This window comes from Theropithecus gelada, chromosome 2 (genome assembly GCF_003255815.1).
Source record: "Theropithecus gelada isolate Dixy chromosome 2, Tgel_1.0, whole genome shotgun sequence".
Taxonomy (NCBI): domain Eukaryota; kingdom Metazoa; phylum Chordata; class Mammalia; order Primates; family Cercopithecidae; genus Theropithecus; species Theropithecus gelada.
The window spans coordinates 85,044,879-85,069,048 of record NC_037669.1 but is presented as its reverse complement, the minus strand read 5'-3'; the positions used below and the strand labels follow the sequence as shown (position 1 = coordinate 85,069,048).

General features: G+C 40.6%; 1 protein-coding gene across 2 annotated transcripts in view; it reads left to right on the top strand.

The window, feature by feature from the left end:
• CACNA2D3 (calcium voltage-gated channel auxiliary subunit alpha2delta 3) overlaps positions 1-9,854 on the top strand; it is a 930,450-nt gene extending 920,596 nt beyond the window's left edge. For both annotated transcript variants that reach the window (XM_025377234.1, XM_025377233.1), the window contains 3 exons: positions 8,761-8,873; positions 9,093-9,175; positions 9,439-9,854. In XM_025377234.1, coding sequence (XP_025233019.1) covers positions 8,761-8,873; positions 9,093-9,175; positions 9,439-9,531 — 289 coding nt within the window. In that variant the 3' untranslated portion in view covers positions 9,532-9,854. The remainder of the gene's footprint in view (positions 1-8,760; positions 8,874-9,092; positions 9,176-9,438) is intronic.
• Positions 9,855-24,170: the final 14,316 nt, after the last annotated feature.

Sequence of the window (24,170 nt, the reverse complement as noted above, 5' to 3'; positions counted from 1 at the left end):
GGGACAGGGGCAAGCTTTAGGGACCGGAGAGCACTTCCTTTGTTCCAACAGAGAATCATCTGTCTTTTCTCTGATTTAATTGCATAGGCTGGCACTTTTAGAACAAGAATAAATAACAGAGGAAAGTGAGCCTCCTTGCCTTCTTCTGACTCTAATTAGCCTGCTCTGAGTGTTCTATCCTAAGCATGATGCTAAATTTGATTCACAAATGGGTGCTTTCTTCTGTTCTTTTAAGAATTTTTTTCAGGGATGGATTTTGTGTCCAGTGTCTTTTAGGCACCTATTGAACAGATCCCACAGCACTGGCTGTTTTCCAAGGCTGTATAGGGTGTCTTACATTAATAGATTTTCCGGAATGTGAACTGGACGTCAAGTGGGGATTTTTTGTAGTCCCAGATTTAGGGGAGGACAAGGTGACACTATGTGCCACAAGTTCTAGAGTTGGCTGGCACTAATTTAGAGTTGGAAATCCTCCCCCAACCCCCTGCTCCCACTCCAAGCTTATTTGGGTTAGAACATGGGCCTGCCTTTTGTCTACCATGTGAATACTGATCAGGGCATATCCAACAAGAATTTCAGTATTCATGGAAAGAGGTATTTCCCTCCACCAGGTACTTTTACCCTTAGGCATGGGTTATGATCCTGTGGTCCCAGCTCCTCAGGAGACAGAGTGGGAAGGATTGCTCGAGCCCGGGAATTCAAGGCTGCAGTGAGCTATGATCACACCACTACACTCCAGCCTAGACGACAGAGCAAGACCATGTTGAAAGAAAGAAGAGAGAAAGAGAGAGAGAGGAAGAGGGAGGGAGGGGGAGAGAGAGAGGGAGAGGGAGAAGGAAGGGAAGGGAAGGGAAGGAAGGGAAAGAAGGGAAGGGAAGGAAAGGAAAGAGAAGAAAGAGAAAAAAAAGAACTGTTTCACGTTTCTATTTTTATTAAGCTGGGACCACTCAATAATCTTGTTCATTTGCATTTCTAGGCCAATCCTCACTGCAGCATGCTATATTGCTTTTTCAGTGTCCTGCTGAAGTTTAGTTACTACATTTCATTTAAGATCATTGCATCGATAATCAAAGGGAGAAATTATTTGTGTATTTCTCTTCCTGTCCACCTCCCTCCTACTGTCTCATAATATGACTATCAAGTTATGCTAGAACACATACAAAATAATTAAGTTTTCCTTTGAATTTAAACAGTCACCAAATATTTGCTCTCAACTTATGGGCCCGGGCCCATGTAGGGAAATGTGGTGCTTGCTGGGGCAGGGCCGCTGGGCGATAGGGCCAGTTTCCACCTCCAAAGAGAACAGGATCCTGATGGAGAGCCACAGTCACGTGCCCCATCCAGCTGGGGAATAGAACACTATGAACAGGGCAGTGCCAAATTCATTAGCTCCCTGGGACCGACTCATTGGCTTTCATTTTATCTTTGGATAAAATCTGGAGAATCTATATAAAGGGTAAAAATCTATAAAGGGTGAAATACATCAGTCTAGGGTCAAAACGTTTTAAGATTCTATCCTGACCAAATATTTTTCAAGCCACAGTTTTGTGCCCATTTAATGAAAGGCAAGCCAAACAAGCTCTCCACATGTGCAATCCTGTGGTCCTCGGGGGAACTTATCCCTGCATTCCTCCCCATCCTGCCTGCTTGTTCGGAGGGAGTACGAGGGAGGCATGGTGATCACTTTCATCATTTGGTCAGGAAAGCCCCTCTAGGAAGATAGTGTGCGGCAAATACTCTGTCTTGTCGGGGGAGGCTGTCTTGAAATCGCATCATCTTTTTCCCTCCAGTTCTTTCTCCGTCTGTAGTGAATGGGAAAGGGAGGACTGGATTATTTCAGTTCTGGCAATGGATACATCAAAATTGCTTCCCTCTCCCAACTCCCTTTCCCTCGAGGACCTAATTTATTTCACGCATTTTGACCTATCCCTGCTTAGAAACAACCGCTGTGATTCTCTGCTGAGGCATTTCCCTCCTCGCCTTTTTTGGCCCCCAGGCAAACCCACCAGGCCACAGCCCCTCTGACTATGATGTCAGCCTGGCTGCTGGGCCCAGCTGGATGGAGGTGTGTTTTATGAAGTTCAACCCTGCACCCTGGGCCATAAATACACATTGTACACATAAATGTACAGCTAACATTGCCCAGGCCCCTCCGAAGCACCATGTTAATAAGCAGACAGTAAGTCTTTAAAATATGGAAAAGTAGTTAATCTTTCCGCTGGCAAATCTTTTGTAGGAGGTGGCTTTTCTCCTCTCAGTGTAGCTGCTTGCAGGGCTTTTCAACTCCTAGGATTTGGGAAAGAAAGAAGGAAAGTTGGTTGTGGGGCTTTAAAAACAATATCTTGCATTTGCTGTCATTAAGCATCTGCAGTGAGGGATCACTCTGGGTCTGTCCTCAAGAAGTTTGAGCTCTAATCATTCCAGCACGAGACAGACAGTCTGCTGCCTGTGGCAGAAGAACCGCACTAGCCTGGGCTCTGGAGGGCTGCAGCTTTGGGCTTGAACCTCTGCTCTGCCCCAGTTACTCTAGGTACTTAGTTTTTTGTTTCCCCATCTGTAAAATGGGCATAATTTTGTCTTATTCATATAGCTGTGGTAAGAGTTTACTTATCCTCGTTGAGTTTCAGTTTTCTCTTTTGTAAAATGGGCTTGACCCTCACAGTTCACTTTATAATTGTTTTAAGAAGACATTAATACATTCTCCTGGTAGAGAACTTCAGGGTACAAATGGAGTTCAAGTCTCCCTTGACAGTTACTCCCTGTCACGGTCCTTTCTTCATAGGTAACACTGTTGCTGGTGTGGTGTGTAACCTTCCTGACCTTTATTTATACATCCATGCATTAGTTAGATAGATAGGTAGGTAGGTAGGTAGGTAGGTAGGTAGGTAGGTAGGTAGATAGATAGATAGATAGATAGATAGATAGATAGATAGATAGATAGACAGACAGACACACATATAAAGAATTTATAGAAATGTGTCTTTTTTTTTGTACTCACTTTATGTATAAATGCCAAGTACTTACCAGGCAAGTAATCCTAGAGGTTACGAAACAAAAAGGCTTACCAAAAAATTAAGATGCTCAAATCCCTTGGCTGAGTGAATTCATTTAAAGCATATGGCTAGAAGCAAGGGGAAAGAGGGCAGAAGGCCTCCCTTCCTGTATCCTGTGTTATGCACTGTTCCTCTGTTCTCCTCTTCTCTCTCCCATCTTCCCTTCCTTTCCCTTCCCTTGTCTCCACCCTCTCCTGCTCTCTTTCCCACTGATGGTGTAGCGAGGAGGACCACACTTGAGAGTTCTCAGTCTGGAACAGGGCCTCAGCAGGCAGAAGGTGCTTGCAGCCAACACACACTTGCCTTATTGGAGAGGTGCAAGGGCAAGTGTGTAGCTTGCCTGTAACCTCCTGAGGCAAGTGATCACCATGCCTCCCTCATACTCCCTCCGAACAAGCAGGCAGGATGGGGAAGAACGCAGGGATAAGATCCCCCGATAAGAGCCACGACATTTATCTGTGTGTCTCAGGCAGAGAATGGATGTTGCCAGTGAGTTAATTTAAGGATGACCCAGGAGAGAGCTATCAACCTAGAGATGACAAAGTCTGTGCCTTAAGAATTGAGTGCATTTAATTTTACGTGGTCCTTCCCTTCCTTCTTTATAGGAAGACACTTCATATGTTCTTCCTTTACTATTTCTGTTCAACTTGCATACGCTCTACTTGTTGAGTCCATTTACTCTAATCTAACATGAGTCATGGGTCACTTATGTGCTATCTATACCTAATACATCTTATAAGTTTTATCCGTCTCATTTATTTTTCTTGTTTCTCTGTAGCAGAATTGAATGTTCTTAAATAAATAGTCCTAAATATTCTTAAATACTCGTACTTTATGTATAGTTTTACATTATTTTCCCACTCACCATCTTGGGTCTCCTTTCATGACAGTAAACAAAGATCCTCTTTACCCTGTCACCTGGTGCCAAGAAGACCACTGAGTGGACATATTCTTGCTTATTCAATCATTGCCCCAGTGTTGGACATTTAGGTGGGGTTTGTTTGTTTGTTTGTTTTTGATTTTTTGTTTGTTTGTTTGTGTTTGCTTTTTTTCCATTTCAGTGAACATTGCTACCAAGAGCATCTTTGTACATGACTTCTTGGGTTCTGAACAAGAGTTTATTTTAATGAGAAGTAAAACTACAGAGAAAATAGGGTATAAAATATTTCCACTATAATAATAACAAATTGTCCTCATAGTAGCTATAAAAGTTCACTTTCCCACCCATGGTATAGAACAGTGTTCATTTCTTCAGACTTTCTCCATTATTTGATATTATCATAGATTTTAATTTTTACCTATGTCCTAATCAAATCATTACTTTCACTTACACTTCTCTAATTTTTAGTGAGATTGAACCCCCTTTTACCTATTTGTTACTCATATGTGTTTCCTCTTCTATGAATTGTCTCACCAATTTCGATATTGAGTATGGCAAGCAGCTGCCCTTCCCTTTTTTATAAAATCCAATTTTTTATAATTGTCCAGACTATTCTCTATATTTACTCTTCTGAAAGAATCTTAGAATCACGTTCTCAAATTCGATAAAAAAACCTATTGACATTTTTATTGAAATTGCTTTGAATTAAAAAGTTAATTAAGAGAGAAATGACATATTTAAAGTATAAGTGTTCCTTTCCACCACCATTGTACTTCCCTCCAATTTTTAGCTTGTGTTTTTATGTTCCTCAGTAAATTTGCATCATTTTCTTCATAAAGGCGTATGTTTTACTCGATTTATTCTTGGGCATTTTATAGTGATTATTGATACTATCAATGGTTCTTTATTTCACAAATATTTTTCATTGGTTATTGCCAGTGTCAGGCTGTGGTTTTATATGCTGATTATGTAACTAGCCAGCTTGCTGAGTTCTTTTATTAGTGCTAATAGTTGGTCAGTGGGTTCATGTGGGTTTTCTATGAACACAGCAATATCTGTTCTTTGGGTGATTGGGTCGAATTCACCTGGGGGTAGATTCTCAATGAGCATTTCAGTTTTGTTCATGGCAATTGGTCTGCTCATGATTTTTATAGCTTGGCCAAATGTAGATAATTTATGCTTTATCCCCAAAGGCGTGTTTCCTGTAAGTTCTCAGATTGTTAACAATGCTATACAGAATAGTCACCAAAAAATGTTTAAAATGCTCCCGTATCTTTCAGGTTATAATGATACTTTGTGACTTAATTTCTTGATCAGGAGTGCCAAAGTTGATTTATGTCAGTAAGCTTTTAAACCAGAGTTTGATTCTGTTGGTTATCTTCACAGTTTAATTTTTATTTTATTCTTCTGCCTTTATCATTTCAAGTTCTGTCATTGATTCAACAAATATTTACTGAGAAGTTGCTCTGTCCCAGGCACAACTCTAGGTGCTAAATAGAGGTAACTAATAACCTCAGGCAGTTAGATGCAGCCTTGTTACTTTGGAAACTACAGTCTTTGATGAGGGGCAGACAGTAAACAAGAAAGGAGAAAGATACAGAAGGAAAGTTTTGAGGTCATTGGTGTCCTTGGCAAGAACTGATTCAGTTGGAGTGGTGAGGACTACAACCTTGTTGGAATACAATTTGTGAAGGAGGGAGAGGTATGAAGAGAGAGAGTTGGGGGGAGAGAGAGAAGGATTATAGATCATTATTTTTAGGACTTATGGTATAAGGAAAGATAGAGAAACGGGGTGGTCGCAGGAGGGAGGGTTAAGAGACAGTTTTGTTTTTCCTGAGCTGGGAGATGTGACAGCATGTTTGCCAGCCTCCAGGAAGGGCTAGTAGATGAGGGAAACTATTTGTGCAACCGTCACTTATCTCTTCTTTTCCACCAGTCACATCCTTGAAGAAGCCTGAGAGATAGGCTTTGCAGAGGGACATTAATACTCAATCCAGTGGACAAGAAGGAAGACAATGTATAGGGCACAGGTGCAGGTTTATCTTCTTATTTTTCCAGCTTCTTGATTTGAAAACTTAGTCAAATATTTGCAACCTTTGTTTTTTCTGATGAAAATGTCTAAGATTATACCGCACAAATTTGAATCTGGGCTATTATCAAATCTCAAGGATTGATGAAAGGTATTTTTTAACTTTTAATTTTCACTGTTTATATCATTTTGGTATTAATTTCTAATTGTACTCTACCATAAAAGAAGAATGTATAATCAATACTATAAGTTCTTTGGAATGTGTTGCATTTCCCTGTGTTTGAAAATAATTTATATTCTGTGTTGTTTATATCTGAAGAGTTTTGGGTCCATATTTTTAATAGATCATGCTTTCAGAAATCCCTTTTGTTATTTCTTTCGGTTTGTATACTACTATCATTATGTGAATAAATAATCATGTTTTATCTTGTTAGTGGATTATAATTCTTTTCGGTTTGAACTGTTTTATTTATTACATTGTAATGATTTTTTACTCTGAATATTTGTATATTACTACTAAACCTGAACTTGTTTCTTTTTTGTTAGCATATTTTTGATATATTTTCCCCTCCTCCTATGTCATTCTGTTTTAGGAGTGTTTGTGGCAAACAGCATAATGTTTGTAAACCCAATTTAAGAGTCTTTGCTTTTAATATGTGAATCTAACAACCTCACAGTTATTGTGATTGGTAATAATTTTAGGTTTATACTGGCAGTCATGTGTGTGTAGGGGGGTGTTTAATTTCTCATGCTATCCAGATTTATCAGGTTTTAAATACTTTTAAATATTTTTTCAATGATTATTCCTAATTTCAAAATATAATTTTCTATAAATGTCTACGGAGATTTAGAATCTATTTTTCTCTGGACATGACATACCTTTGACTCTCTTTTTTCCTCAAAACTTTAAATATATTACTCTGTTTCTTCATCTTCAGTACTCCCACTGAGAAACTGGTTTTATTCTCATTCTAAGTAATTTGTTTCTAGGGAAGCTTTTAGGATTGGTCTGTATCTTTGAGGACAGGAAGTTTTTTACTCATGTTTCAGTGGGCCCATTCATTGAAAAGAATTGGATTTGTTTTTTCAGTGCAAAAAATATTTTCTCCCTTTGGATCTTTTATGTCGTATTTTCATCTCTTCTCCTTTATTGTTCATCTGGCAGACACACTTGGCTTAATCTTCTAGTCAGCCATTTGTTCTTCTGAGTGTTTTGTGATCTTGGTTTTGTGGTTTTCTTTGAGACTCTATTAACCTGCCACCTCCAAGGTAGAAATTATGGGCTCTCTGAAGAGAGATATCTCAGGTAGAATATATTTATGTTGATGGGCAAAATCCATTCAGAAGAGGCCAATTGCTGGAGTAACATTCTTGCATAGGCGAGAGTCTAGTGTTAAAGAGGGAAGATAAAGCAGATATAGATATAGATAGATATAAATATAGATGGAATTAATTAGCAAAACAGTCAGCAAGATTGAATATTTCTCTGAAGCCAGATGTAGTTCTAGACAAGAGTGGGAAGGGCAGAGAGTAGGTGTCCCAGTGTGGATAGTGGTTAAGGCATTGAGGAAACATCTTTGTACAGTGGCAAGCCCTGTTCCCTACTACAGATGAAGAAAATGAACATAACTGTGTGATATTAGATGGGCATTGGGCATTTATAGAAAAGAAGTCAATTGTGTTGCAGTCTCAGAGGCATTCATGGATCATTCAACATAGGAGGTGACAACAGGTTTAAAAAGGGGGAGTTCCTTTCCCTTCTTTATAACGTCCCATAAAGCAGAAGAACTTTTCTTCATTGCATGATTTTAGTTCACCATGGTGATATACTCAAAAGAATGGAACAAATTTATTGCAAGAAAGGCAAATGAAGATAAAACCTTTGGAGAGACTGACAATTTTGTTAATGTCCATTTGTTAAGTTAAAAATCTATTAAACTGAATTTAATGAAATATTATGAAAAGTTATGTGATAGGGGTTATAAGCATGGAGTTAAAATTATTTAGCTAATCTGTTGGTTCTGGAAGAATATGAGATTTTGATCCCTCTTTTGTTCCTCCAAAAAGTCAGTATTGTTTTGTGTTAAAGGATTATTTTATAGTGTCTTTGTCACTTCACCACGTTGGGCAGTGTGAGAAGGAGGCACTGCCAAGCTTGCTTAAGTTGGACTAACTTTACTGATGGATCAGAAGGTCAGAGCAGCTATACAGCCTTGGTTCTTACAGAACTTGTGCTCTGGGAAGTGTGGGACCTCATAAATGACTAGCATTAATCTCATTCAAAACACTGTTCCTGTATACTGGGCAGACATTGTGCAAAGCAGTATAAGGAAGGCTCTAAGAAGTTCACTACCTCCTTTGCCATTGGTATGACATAGTTTCACTCTATCCTTGGGGGAAGGAGGAGAGAAAATGCCACTTAGAGGAACATCAAATGTAACTTGGGGTAATGTTTAGGCTCTGGGAGAAGGAAATTAGTCTTTGAAAGTCTCACCTCTTAAACTTTGGGAACAGGTGATTCAACCAACTGTGACTCTTGTGTTTTGTACATACAGCATTTCAGTCTTTCCAAGGTGAGTTGTATGAGCTGCATGTCATTATAGCTATTGTTTTCCTAGTGAAGCTAGGTATTTATAAGTGAAGAGCCTCATGGAGAAAGGTAACATTAGTAGTAAAACAGTCTCCAAAATTTGCTTTACAAAATATGGTAGTTGCTACCACCCAGGAGAGAAGTCTTCCTCATGACTCTTTAATTGACGGATAGTAAATGAGTGTCTCACTACCTCTTGTTCCAACAGGTCCTTTGTCATCCAGCAAATCCCAAGCAGCAACCTGTTCATGGTGGTGGTGGACAGCAGCTGCCTCTGTGAATCTGTGGCCCCCATCACCATGGCGCCCATTGAAATCAGGTATATCCTTTTGTGTGCAGGTCCAGTCACTACCACGGAAACCAGTAAGGGGGATCAATAGTAAGGAAACCTGGGGGAGAAATATTAGAGAAGGAAAATTACATCCTTTCCACTGTTGGAGAGAGAGAGTAGTTAAGAGAGTTGTCATTACCAAGTTTTGACCTCTGAAATGCAGAGTAGAAAAAAGCAATCCTTGGAAACATGCCTTAACTACAGTCAACATAATGAATCCCTTAAGTGTGAACGTCTAAAGGCCCAGAAGATCAGAAGGCGCCCGGAATCTTGTCATGGCTTCCATCCTGAGGTAAGTCTGAGAACTGTTCCTGTTTCCTTTTCCCATCAGAATCACCATGAGAGTCTCACACTGGTCAAAGAACTACAGCTGAAAAGTTTACTCATGAGAAAATAATCCTTTTCAGTAAACTGAATCCGCACATCATCTAGGTCCCAGAAGACTTTGTTCTTACATTAGAGATGGGAGAGAGGTCTGGGGAATCCACATGGTTGGAAAGTTGAAGGTGTCCTGGAGTCCATTTGCGTCTAACCAACCCCTGCCTTTCCCTGTAGGAGAATGCAAGGGAGTGTGGGAGTGCGCCGAGTCTCCGGGCCCAGACAGTCCTTCTTCTGCTCCCTCTGCTTTTGATGCTCTTCTCAAGGTGACACTGACTGAGATGTTCTCTTGGCATGCTAAATCATGGATAAACTGTGAACCAAAATATGGTGCAACATACGAGACATGAATATAGTCCAACCATCAGCATCTCCTCATGATTTTAAACTGTGCGTGATATAAACTCTTAAGATATGTTGACAAAAAGTTATCTTTTTACTTTGCCAGTCATGCAAATGTGAGTTTGCCACATGATAATCACCCTTCATCAGAAATGGGACTGCAAGTGATAGGCAGTGTCCCTTCTGCTTGAAACCTATTGAAACCAATTTAAAACTGTGTACTTTTTAAATAAAGTATATGAAAATCATAATCTCCATGTTTGGATTTGATCATCACTTTATTGCTAAGAATACCAACTGAAAACAATGCATGGGAAAAAGGTCCCCATTCTAGAAACCAGGAAATGATGGCTGTTGGCAGAGCCTTTGTTCTAAAGCAGATTCTAGGCACATATTTAACAATTGTTTAGATGCTTCACTCTCAGTTATAAAAATATTTATAGAAGTAAATCAAAATATCATCTACATGGGAAGAGTTTATTACATAGAACCCTGAATTTTGTTGAACTAAACTTCAATGAAAATCATAATTTGGATGCGAACACAAGCTTTCATCATATTCAAGTGGTGAATTATTTGGGAATAGAAATAAGTCATAAATCCTAGGAATTTGGTCTGAGGAGACTTGAAGGAGGAAAAGAACAATGATTATAAATTTGGCTTCTGGCTTTCCCCATAAACAAGATATGAAATTAGATCTCAAGTATTATAAGAGATGAAACTACCCAGACATGTAAGCATTTCTAAACACTGGCTCTTGACCCAAAGAAAACAGATTTCATTGGATCATTGTTACTAAATAAAGTGGAATAATGTCCATGCCTAGGCAGAGTAGAGAATGCCTTACTTTATAGGACAGACATCTAAAAGTTATCCAGAGAATCCTACTTAAACTCTTTTAAAAAGGGGCACATTATCCTCTTGATAGTTTAGAAAAACTGATGTCACTGTACTGCTTTATACTAAAAGGATTCCACAACATTGTTGTAACTTTTAAAATTACTATGCCTCCAGTGCTGTTTGTTCTCAACGTAACAATACTGTAACAGGCAAACTTGCCAAACTTTCAACAGCCATGGGGCTATAGAATTGTGACAGTTGATATTATTCACTCTGTGCACTTGGTAAATGAATAAATTCATTTGTTGCTCATACAAATATAAAGATATATTACATTTATACTGATATATTGATATCAGATAAGGAGCCACAATTTATTAAACTGGAATGATAAGACTCTAAACCCATAAAGTCACAAGTATAAAGACGTTCTATTTATGCCTGAGGTGATGGCCAGAGGAAAATTGCGCTTAATACTAAGAAAGATGAATTTATCACAGATCTAGGTGATTTATAGAAAAATTTAGGTGATTTTAAAAAAGAGCAAGTTAGGGGATTTATAAGAGAGAGAAATCATATTCTAATTAAATTTTAACAAAAATAACATCACATAGCCTATGATTCCCCATTACAGTTCTTAAAAACTGGCAACAATAAGTCAAGCATATTATGATATAATGCTCATAATTTAATGCAAATGATGCAAAATACGTGTAATATAATTGCGTATAATTCCACTCCCAGTCTCATTTTAAACGATGGAGTAACATCATTTTTGTTAAACTGTTTATGGCATAAATATAGCATCCTTGAGTCACACTGTGCCTCATACCCTTATCAGGGATTACATTCGTGTAACTGACCCACCAGGCACCTCTGTTTGCTGTTCTCACAAGAGCTCCAAGCAACTGGACATTCTATTTATCTACTTGGAACTTGAATAATTTTCTCCAACTTAATGTGTCCTAAGCACAACTCATGATCTCCCTCCATGAAACTTTTTTCTTCCCACTGACTCAACTCCAACCACAAACCTTGGGGCCACCCTATTTGCGCTTTCCCCCACAGCCCGCCTTGCATCAAGTCTCATGAGCTCCGCCCTTCAAACACCAAACCTGACCACCACTTTTCCCAGCCCTGCACTGCTGCCATCCTCTTCCCAGTCACTACCCCCTGTCCCGGGTCTCTGAAGACCTATGTCCTCATTGGTATCCTCTCTTCCACTGTCAGCGACCACCCAGTCCCACTCCACGGTTGGTTCTCCACACAACAACCAGAGTAGTTTTTCAGAAACAAATATCTGATCCTCGCCTTGCCCAGTGCAATTAGAAAAGCATACACAAAAACATACATCCCTTACTGTAGTCCACAGCAGGGGTTCTCCAAGTCTTCTGTGTGTTTGAATGACTCAGGGACCTTTCAAAAATCTCTGGGGCAGGCTGGGCACGGTGGCTCATGCCTGTAATCCCAGCACTTTGGGAGGCTGAGGTGGGCAGATCACCTGAGGTCAGGAGTTGGAGACTAGCCTGGCCAATATGGTGAAACCCTGTCTCTACTAAAAATACAAAAATTAGCTGGGCATGGTGGCGGGCGCCTGTAGTCCCAGCTACTCGGGAGGCTGAGGTGGGAGAATCGCTTGAACCTGGGAGGAGGAGGTTGCAGTGAGCCGAGATCGTGCCACTGCACTCCATCCTGGGTGACAGAGCAAGACTCCATCTCAAACAAACAAACAAAAACTCTGGGGCAGAACCCAGGCATTTCAGTTTTTGTTAAAACTCCCCAGGTGATGTTAATATGAAGCCAGGTTTGCATCCACTGAGCTATGGGGCCTACAGGGCCTTGGCTCTGGACTCTTCCTCCCTTTCCCACGCCATCCTGTGCCGCTGTGTCCCAGACCCGCTGTGCTCCACGGCTCTGCCTCCAAGCCTTTGAAAATGCCAGGCATGGTCCCCACTCAGGGCTTTTGTTCTTCCTGTGCCCTCTGCCTGGAGGGCTCTAGACCCTGGTCTTTATGCAGCTGCTCCTTCCCAACATCCAGGATCCCTTCAAAAATTCCTTCCTCAGAGACCCCTGGTACAGCTGCTGTTCTCCCCCGCTCTTCTGGTTTTACTTTTCCTTTATATCAGTATCTGGAATCATTTTATTTTCAGTTTCAACTACTGTATTCCAGCTCCGCAAGGTCAGGGACTCCTCCGTCATTCGTGACTTCATCTCCAACTCCCAGAACAGTGCCTGGCCTATAATACAACTAAAACCACGAATAACAATGGCAAAGCTAGCACCTACTGTTTACTGTGATCTGACTCTCTGCCTGGTGCCATTTGAAGTGACTTCCTTGTTTAACTCATGGGATTTTCACAGCACACTTAGGAAGTAGATGTGATTCTGATCCTCATTATACCGATGGAGAAACGGAGGCACAAGGGGTAAAGTAATGCTCCCAAAGGTCACATGGCTGGAAAGGAGCAGAGTTGGGATTAGAAACCAGGCAATTTTGCTTCTGAGTCAGGGCACTCAGCCAATCAAGTACTTTGAATGGATGAATGAATTGCCAACAACTTTGTACTATGACATATCCGCGTCTCCTACCCACTGGTCTTATTGCCGTCTCTCCAAACTGCTTGGCCTCAACCCCCGCTCTCTAATACGAGCCTGCCAACTCACCTCCCTGAGTGCGGCTGCTATTCCTGTCCTCCCACTTCCAGGCCACTGTCTGCTGCCCAGCAGCCCTCCCCTGTCTTCATTTCTCCACATATCTCACTTAGAACACACAAGTCACAATGGCACTTTTGTGGCTACCTGAGCTGCTGAGCGCATGTGGGCTGCCTAGCATACCTGGGCAGACCAGTAAGCACCCTGAGACATATTCTTTCCTGAGTCGACTTCTGTCCCACTGTCCCCTACAAATATTTCATAGTTTCTTCCCTCTCTTTAGGCTATTCTAGAGTATGTTGTCTTGCTAAAATTTGCAGTAGGAGATTTCTGTATGCAATATTAATATGACTGATACCAAACATATCCACAGGTAACTTATCAGAGAACTTTTTATTAAAATGTACAGTTTACCACTAATTAATGTGATATAGTGTAATAGAGCATTATATAGCACTGTTACTAAAGTTATAGGCTGTGACATTCAATACAGTTTGTAACAGATTCAGAAGGCATCTATAGCTAATCATAGTGTAGCAACATTCTTCCTAAAATATAGAAATATTTCATATATGTATGTATATACATGTATAATTATAAAATTCATTGTATGTATATACTAGGTAAAATTCATAAAATTATAGTAGAACAGTTGCAATATTTATTGAGGGTAGAATACTAAAATGCAGCATAGACAAGACAATGCAATGATACCTCCATGTGTCCTAAAATTAAAGACTGGCCAGCTCCATGTGCCGTCCTTTTATGAGCAGTATCGAAAGGAACACAGAATTAGAATAACATAGCACACTAAAATAGGATTGCAATGGTGTTGGTAAAAACTATTTAATGTGTGAAGTAGTTTAGGATGAGGAAATGTACATTATTATTTAAATTATGAACAGTACAGCTCTGTAGAGGATAATAATATAGCTCTTGTTATAGGAGACTATACAGTTTAGTAAAATATTAAAATTATAGGCAGAAAGAGCACAGCTTTATTATTATCAATATTGGAGGTCATAATAATTTAACAGACCCCTGAGGGCCATTTGCAGTGTCTGCAATTTGGAAGCTTTGCAAAGATGTCTCTAATTGGCACATATCTGCTGGAGAGTCAGCTGGGGGCGTTTCTACTAATATGACTTCGTCACACACATGCAGCTTCTAGTGACGAAAATTCCTGCTGGGGACTTTGCAGGCATCGTTTCCCTTAATCCAGTGGTTACAGACCTAGACAACATTGCCCCGTGGGGGTCATTTGGCAATGGCAGAAGACACATTGTAGGGGAAGGGGCAGTGCTACTGGCATCTAGTGGACAGAGGCCAGGGATGCTGCTAACATCCTACAAAGCCCAGGACAGCCCCCGACAACAAAGAATTGTTCGGCCAAATATTTCAACAGTGCCAATGTTGAGGAACCCTATTCTAATCCTTAAGGATTATTAGGGATTTTGTCTTTACAAATTAATAGAGGCCATTAACCTTCAGGATCCCCACTGACATCTAAATTGTGGAGGTTGACTGTATCAATGTTGGGAATCTCTTCCATAGTGTAAGAGAGTAAACTACAGATTGAATAAAATAGCAATCTAGCTACATTATATCTTAAACTATTCAGATGGCAGCCTCCTTCTTGTTATCCAGGCCTCAGCAGTTTTCCACCGAACACCCAGGAATGCTCTCTCACTGCCTACTGTTTCATTCACACCACGGTACTCACTTGGATCTGTCATTTTCTCATTTACTGCCAGAGTCCCCTCCTCATACCTTATGTGGCAGGGACTCATCTGTGTTGACTGTTGTATCCTCAATGCTTGGAGTAACTTCCCAACTTCAGTGACACCCAGAAAGCATTCACTGAATGAATGAATAAACCATCCACATGATATTATTTATCAAAACCTTCTGTTTACAAGGTACTATGCAGAGCCCTTTACAACATTTCATGTAAATCTTGGGACCACTAAATCTTGGATGCACTCAGTCTCAACAAGCAAGTTACCCAAAGATACTAGGGCCGGTGAGAAACAGGGCCTTACTGCACACTTTTACCCTTAACCATAACAATATGCAGCTGGGTACAATAGTCCCATCTTATATCAGACACCAGTTCCCTCTTCTAGGTAGTAAGTCAAGATACCAATACTTTCTAGTTTAGGATATTATACTATGCACTAATGCTAATATACTGCTAATGGTCCCAGAGCATGTGTTCTATTCACTTAGCCATCTGTCAGCTTTCCCCACATCACTTTCTTTTCATGTGATGTGCTATCATCAAGACTCAGGAATAATTCAGCAGCATTTGGACATTGTAAAGGCATATAAAATAGTAGATTATATCAATACTTGTGTTGCCTATGATTAGAAACAGCATATTGTAATATGACACGATGGCTTCATTTTTACTACATTCAAAATACAATTCTTTCCACTCATATGCACATTACAGGCAATGTAGGGTTGTTTAAACCAGGGATCAGCAAACATTTTTCTTAAAAAGCCAGAGTAACTGGTTTCGACTTAGTGGGCCTTTTTGTCTCTGATGCAACTATTTAACTCTGCCATTACAGCTCCAAAGCAGCTATGTTCTAATAAAACTATACTTAAGGACACTGAAATTCAAATTTCATATATTTTTATATGCCAAAACTATTATTCCTTTGAGATTTTTGGTTTTTTTTTTTTTTTGCAAGTATTCAAAAATGTAAACACCACTGTTACTCTGTGAGCTATAGAAAAGAGGCAGCAGGACAGATTTGATATGTGAGGCCTAATCTGTCAATCTCCTGATTTAGAATATCGCTGCTGCCAATTTTTGAAGCTCTCATAATATGATGAGTTAGGAACATCCTTGCAACATTACAGATGTGTACACTAGAATAGTGTCAGTACTATGGATATTGGAAGTACTGTACTACAAATGTGACTATAATTTTTACTTTAACATCACAAAAAGTAGCATTATTTCAAATGCTGGAAGTACCCTAGTATAATCTAATGACTTATAGTCATATAAATTTTAATATAAACAGCATAATTCACTATAGTGTGCTAGTGTTACTGCTACTTGAGTTGTAGGGCAAAAGGTATAGGTTGACATAATGCAGTTCAGTACAATATCTTATTTCTGTTCCCACAATTATATATAATAAAGTGAAGCATAAAATCACATTGCTTCTGCCAGCATTGGCCACCTCAAAGCACTTACTTTCTTTAGACTATGCTGTAACGTGTGGTCCTAAACCATAGTATTGTGTGTAATATTACTGCTATATCCTATTATAGTAGGTTGTCAAAATCTTGTTAATAAAAATTCTACCACAAGATCCTATACTAAACAACCCATGTTTTAATTATCCTAGCTCCAAATGGTCAGCGATAAACTAGTAAAGAGAGAAATATTTGAGTGACATCTTTTAAATAAGATACTGTCACCCATGGCGTAATGTGCCCCTACTAGCCAGAGCATCAAGAAGAGTCCTAAATTATAGTCATATTGTCCTTATATTGAGAAACGATTCAATATTGTCCTTGAGCATGCTATTTAGTTATGCCGCCACACAATCTTCAAGCTCTAGCAGTCACTGCGGGACAGAGATGAGGGCATTTGTTGAGTTCTGACTGTGGAAAGCACTTCACAATCATTATGTGACGTAATTCCTCACAGTCAAAGCTGGCTCAAGCCATGAGAAGGCATGCATTGCAGATGATAGGTCTAAGGTTCAGAGAGGTTACACTCCTTGGCCAAGTCACAGAGGCGGTGATGGACAAAGCCAGAATTTGAAGCCCGTCTACTGATCCCAGAACATGTGTTCTATTCACTTAGCCACCTGTCAGCTTTCTCCACATCACTTTCTTTTCATGCCACGTGCTATCATCAAGACTCAGGAAACGCGGCGGGGGGCGGTGGCTCAAGCCTGTAATCCCAGCACTTTGGGAGGCCGAGATGGGCAGATCACGAGGTCAGGAGATCAAGACCATCCTGGCTAACATGGTGAAACCCCGTCTCTACTAAAAAATACAAAAAAACTAGCCGCGCCTGGTGGCGGGCGCCTGTAGTCCCAGCTACTCAGGAGGCTGAGGCAGGAGAATGGCGTAAACCCGGGAGGTGGAGCTTGCAGTGAGCTGAGATCCGTCCACTGCACTCCAGCCTGGGCGACAGAGCGAGACTCCGTCTCAAAAAAAGAAGAAAAAAAAAAAAAAGACTCAGGAAACAGCAATTCCATTCATCCATATTCAAGTGTACTGCCTATAATACTGGTCCAGATTAAGAATTCCAAATCCAAAAATCCAAACTCCAAAATCTGAAAAATTTTGAGTGGTGTCATGATGCTCAAAGGAAATCCTCATTGGAGCATTTCAGGTCTCAGATTTTTGGAATAGGGATGCTGAACTGGTAAGTATAATGTACATATTCCAAAACTTTTTTTTTTAAATGTGAAATCTGAAGCACTTCTGGTCCTAAGTATTTCTGACAGGGAATACTCAACCTGTACCATCATTACTACTGTATTATTCCATATACTGTTTTAACAGAAAGATCAGCAATATTGCCAATCCACAACATAGCGCCACAATGCCACTCTATCATCTATTTCTGCAGCAATAGCATTATTATATTCCATATACATTTTTAAACAATAACACCACCCTCCCTTGTACAGAATCCTACCTTACTTCTAGTTATGAGAACAATACAGCTGCTATGCTAATGCCACCTGTAGTTTTAGTAGCAACAACAGAAGTGCAATTATGGAGCCCACTGGTCTATACGCAGTGTATATTGGATCTGAGAAACCACCTTTGTGACTGCAGTTTTACAGGGAAATAAAGAAGCATCACTACTCTTCAAAAGTAGGACTTTGGACCGAGACTTCTCCATTTTTACATGCAAATGGCCAGACACACAGGAATCTCTCAGGTTCTATGCCATCTCTGATAGTGGAAGTAATCCTTTTGCTATACCATTCTATATGATGGTCCTATGATGTTAGCATTTGTGATGATATTACCTGTAAGCCACGTCATACTTACTTTCAAAATGGAAGCAGTTCTGCCAATATAATAACCAGTGTGTCGTATCTATAATTTCAGCAAAAATACTAACACAACCATGCTAATTCTTACATAGCAAGTATTTTCTGAAGAGAGATACTACTCAAGTATGTACTGAATTGGTACTATTCCAATATATACTGAAATGATAATGCATTTTAGTTTAGTTTCTGATTGAATACACATAAGAGTCCCAATATTTATAATTTATAGATTTATACCAGTATTATATGCTCTGCTGTCTGTATTTGTCATCAAACATGTTATTATTTTTTACCATAATATAGTACAAAAAATATAATGCATATAGACAAGTGCAATAATACATGAATAGTGTGCTGTGCAGAGCGATCTACATTGTTTGCATTATTAGCGGGAATATTATTATGCTCCACTATAATATGCTTTCTCTAATACCAAGGTAAAGAGTGATGTGAACAACATTTTATTTTTATCATTTTAGACACAACAGTGATGCCATAATGAATTGAGATCTCCAAAATGGATGGCAACAGTTACATTAATGGAGCTAGCTATATTGTAATTATTCATCATCTGCTTGCTGCTAGACAATATGTACTAAAATATAACGTGCACCTTTCCTTAACTTGTAGCAATAACAACAATGGATCTGCTAATAATTTTGGTGTTATTTTAGTTCGTGTTAGTATTATTTTTAGTTTTAGTGTTGTTATACTACAATATGTCATGTTCGACATACTACTCTAACACTGCCAAAAAGAATATAATGAATATTATATAATGCAAAGTCTTGTTTGAGTCACAGCTTCACGACTTACTCCTTGAGTGATTTTGTCAAAACATCTGGTAGAGTTAACCCTCAGTTTTCTCATCTGTATGATGGGGTTAATAACAGAACTCATCTCACAGTTGTTCTGAGGTTTAAATGGAACAATATATCTAAATCGGGTAGCAGTTCTAGTTGCACAAGATACCAGGATGTGGTATACAGTAAATTCAATAATTTTTAGCTAGTACTCTTGTAATCATTTTTACTATTATTTTAATACCTCATACTCATTCTGGTAATAATACTACTACCAAATTACTTAGAAACAATATCACTATACACAGACACACACACACATATATCTCCAATTACAGGTATTTGGACCAATTTTTTAAAAACAAAGTTACTATATCACCTTATGGTATACTGAACTCCCCTCCTCTCTTCTGCTTTAGAACTACTAAGATTGCTGTAAAGTTGGAAAACCAGTGGCTTATAACAAGTGTTCTTAACCTTTTTGGGGTCAAGAACCCCTTTGAGAATCTAAAGAAAGCTACAGCTCCCTGGAGACATGAGACACATCATACTTTGCACTTAACATTTCAGGGATTTCAAGAACATTTGAAGAACTTTCTAAGAATATACATTTCTCTTTTTTTGTATAAATATAGGGGATATGAGTACAGTTTTGTTACATGGTTATATTGCACAGTGATGAAGTCTGGGCTGTTCCATTTCTTTTTTTTTTTGGACAGAGTTTCACTCTTGTTATCCAGGCTGGAGTGTAATGGCACAATTTCAGCTCACTGCAATCTTCCCATCCCAGGTTCAAGCGATTCCCCTGCCTCAGCCTCCCGAGTAGCTGAGTTTACAGGTGTGTGCCACCATGCCTGGCTTTTATATTTTTAGTAGAGACAGGGTTTCACCATGTTGGCCAGGTTGGTCTCAAACTCCTGACTTCAGGTGATTCACCTGCCTCGGCCTCCCAAAGTGCTGGAATGACAGATATGAGCCACCGCGCACAGCCTGGGCTGTTCCATTTCTAAGCCTCACCCTCGATCTACTGAATGAAACCTGTCCCTGGGCTTGCTAACAGTCTCAGTGCAGTAAGAGTTTAGTAGGTAGGAGGTGGAGGGGTGATTATAATTAGAGTTGAAAAGGCAGTGGGAGGTGCGGAGGAAATACACTTCACTTACAAAGTTCTCGGTTAATTCATGACACAATCGATACTGGACAAAACATTTTGTCTCTTTTCATTTTATAAACTGTTGAATTCTTTAAAGCAATTATTTTTTCTTATAAGTACTCCCAATTTGACATATAATTTCAAATTTCCCACATTTTCTTAATTTATTTAATGATGGATGATAGGTAAAAATAATGTATATATGCAAATGAATTAGGTAAAGTAATATTTCTGATAATAAAGGCATGCATGCTTCCCAGATGGGTAGGTGTTTTCTCAAGACCACACAATACCAGTCGCTACTATTGACCACTAAACTGGGGCTCTACATCTGTGATCGCACAAGTTCTCACAGTGAACTTGTGACACAGACGTTGCTCCATTTCACAGATTCAAAACAAACGAAATCAAAAACAAAATTGAAGCTAAGGGGTTAAGTAACTGGAAAAGGTTACACAGCTGGTGAGTCTGGAGCCAAGATACCTCCTCAGGTCACCTGTGCTCTTTGTGGCATAAAGTACATGCTTAAAGTTATATCATGATGATCCTCAGCTGCAGGGAGCTATGACAGAAAGCTCTTATTTCAGCAACCAAAAAACATGCCAGGAAAGTGAGAGAGAATGCAAGGGAGACAGTGAGAGAGAAGAAGGCTGGTGCATAATGTTAAAAATATGCAAGGTTGAATTCAAAGCAAAAGCAGCAAAATGGGCACAACTTATTAGCAAAGGAAGCTATCAAAATGTCTAAAGCATAAATATAGGGAATAAAGCAGGTTATAAAGATCACAGCATGGGGAGACCTTAATTCACCTCTCTCAAAACATGACAGGTCAGTAAGGGTGATGGGGATTAATTAACTCAATTAATAATACAGACCCAGTTAAGACATACTAAAGGTGATAATCTGCAAGTGCTCTCTTCCAGTGCCAACATGACATTTACACAACATAACCACATCCTTCCTTTCCTTATTTGGTCATCCATCTTGTGAGGGTGCGGAGTACCTGGGACGGGCACTGAGGGGAGCCCTGGATTACTCTGCTGGGGCTGCTACAACAAAATGCTATAAACTGGGTGGCTTAAACAGTAGATGAGTTTCTCACCCTTCTGGAGGCAAGAAGCTCCAGGTTTAGGTCCAACAGTGTCCGTTTCTGATGAGGGCTCTCTTCCTGGTTTGCAGATGGCTGCCTTCTCACAGTGTCCTCACATGGTGGAGAGAGCAAGCCACATCTAGTGTCTCTTGCTCCTGTATAAGGCCACTTTCAGCTCAGTTCTATCAGATCAGGGCTCCAAACTTAAGACCTCACTTCACTTTAATCACTTCCTTGAATGACCAATCTCCAATACACATGGGGGTTAGGGCTTCAACATATAAATTGAAGGAGGGGCTACATTCGGTTCATAACACCTTTCATTAGCAAGAGCCATTCTTTGAGAATTCTCTTCTCTCTACACACTCAGAAACCTTCCCAAACCCCGTTCAGGAAGATCAGTCCCCTCAGTCAATATGTCTGTCCCCTAGAGTGATCATGCATGTGCATCAGTGAATTGCACTTTTATCAGAGTTACTTTGATATTCATGTACTAACAATTCAATGGTAGTCAAAATAACAGTAATAATGATAATAATGAGGAGTGGGAGGAGGTTGAAGAAACAATACTATTAAGCACAGAGCTTAATATGTGCTAAACACAGTGCTAAGTACTTAACACACATAATCATCACAAGTCTTTGAGACAGACGCTACAATTCTCTCCATTTCACAAAGGGTGCCAAGGCACACAGAGGATAAGCAAGTTGTTGGAAATCAAAAGGCTGAACCTATTCCAGCGGCTCTTGCTCTGAACAACTGCATCTCGTACCATACTTACACTGCCACTATTCCTTCCTGCTGAGCCAGACTAATTCCCATTTTGGACAAGAAGTACATAAATAAATGATGCCTCAATCCAACTAGCTCCTTACAAATTTGTCAATTAAAATAGTGTTGCAGCCTTCAAAGGCCAAATGATGTTCCAGCCCGCTAGGATATGTGCATTCCATAGTTTTCTTCTTCAGAGAGTACATAATTCTTGAGGAGCCCTCTGCCCACTTACGAAGTTTACTAACTGGATCCTGAGTGGGGAACTGACTTCTTCAACTCAAGGCTGGGCTGAGTGTGTCAGGTGGAGATCTAGGAAGCTTCCATGACCTTAAAAAGAATGCCACATCTTTCCTGCTGTACAGTGAAACAGAGTCTGGTCTGGGCTACATCGATCTTTCCACCTGTCTTAGCTGTAGAGGGGACAGGAGATTCCTTGCTGTAGTTACTTGGGCAGCATAATTTGGGTAGATTTCTAAGTGGTTGCAATGTCTTTTCGTTTGCCAGGGTGGTGATGTAAAAAGGTCAAGCCAGTGATCCCCTCACACCTGGTTTGGCCAGCACAGGTGCTAATAGCCTAAGGAAGTGACACCCCAACTATGCCTCTCAACCCTCCTTTGCACTTAGCCACTTGTGGACTGGGATCCCGCGGCACTGCCTTTTCCACTGCTCATCCTTACAATATTAAAATCATGCACAAACTCCCTTCCGCCCTTAATCATACCCAGCTGACTAAGCCTCAACTTCTGGTTAAAGGCAGATTTTTGTTTACTCTCTGCCTCCTCCAAGCAGCTAAACATGGTTGGAGCAAAACACACAACTAGCTCACTAGTCACATTTGAATTCATGATGGCACATCTGTTTCAAATGGGCACTACCCACGACCTGATGCTCTCACTCCACTTACACTGTATGTCACTTTCTTGATCTCTAAAACACCTACGTCATACCTTCCCTCTCCACCTCTTCAGCTCATTACCCCATCTCTTCAGTGCAAGCACTTGTAGCTTGACCAGCATCACACAGGGGTGCCGCCATCTTCCCACAAAACCTACTGACCTGCCTCATCTGTACTTCCTCTCTCAGTTCCCTCCTCTGATGCCCTCAGGCAGTGTCCCTGTGCTGTCAAAAGCAGTCTTTCGGGGGCACGGAGCAAGATAGCCGAATAGGAACAGCTCCATCTCCAACTCCCAGCGCGAGCGACACAGAAGACCGGTGATTTCTGCATTTTCAACTGAGGTACTGGGTTCATCTCACTGGGGAGTGCCGGACGATGGGTGCTGGTCAGCTGCTGCAGCCCGACCAGCGAGAGCTGAAGCAGGGCGAGGCATTGCCTCACCTGGGAAGCGCAAGGGGGAAGGGAATCCCTTTTCCTAGCCAGGGAACTGAGACACACAACACCTGGAAAATCGGGTAACTCCCACCCCAATACTGCGCTTTAAGCAAACAGGCACACCAGGAGATCATATCCCACACCTGGCCAGAAGGGTCCCACACCCACGGAGCCTCCCTTATTGCTAGCACAGCAGTCTGTGATCTACCAGCAAGGCAGCAGCGAGGCTGGGGGAGGGGCGCCCGCCATTGCTGAGGCTTAAGTAGGTAAACAAAGCTGCTGGGAAGCTCGAACTGGGTGGAGCTCACAGCAGCTCAAGGAAACCTGCCTGTCTCTGTAGACTCCACCTCTGGGGACAGGGCACAGTAAACAATAACAAACCCAGCAGAAACCTCTGCAGACACAAACGACTCTGTCTGACAGCTTTGAAGAGAGCAGTGGATCTCCCAACATGGAGGTTGAGATCCAAGAAGGGACAGACTGCCTGCTCAAGTGGGTCCCTGACCCCTGAGTAGCCTAACTGGGAGACATCCCCCACTAGGGGCAGTCTGACACCCCACACCTCACAGGGTGGAGTACACCCCTGAGAGGAAGCTTCCAAAGCAAGAATCAGACAGGTACACTCGCTGTTCAGAAATATTCTATCTTCTGCAGCCTCTGCTGCTGATACCCAGGCAAACAGGGTCTGGAGTGGACCTCAAGCAATCTCCAACAGACCTACAGCTGAGGGTCCTGACTGTTAGAAGGAAAACTATCAAACAGGAAGGACACCTACACCAAAACCCCATCAGTACGTCACCATCATCAAAGACCAGAGGCAGATAAAACCACAAAGATGGGGAAAAAGCAGGGCAGAAAAGCTGGAAATTCAAAAAATAAGAGC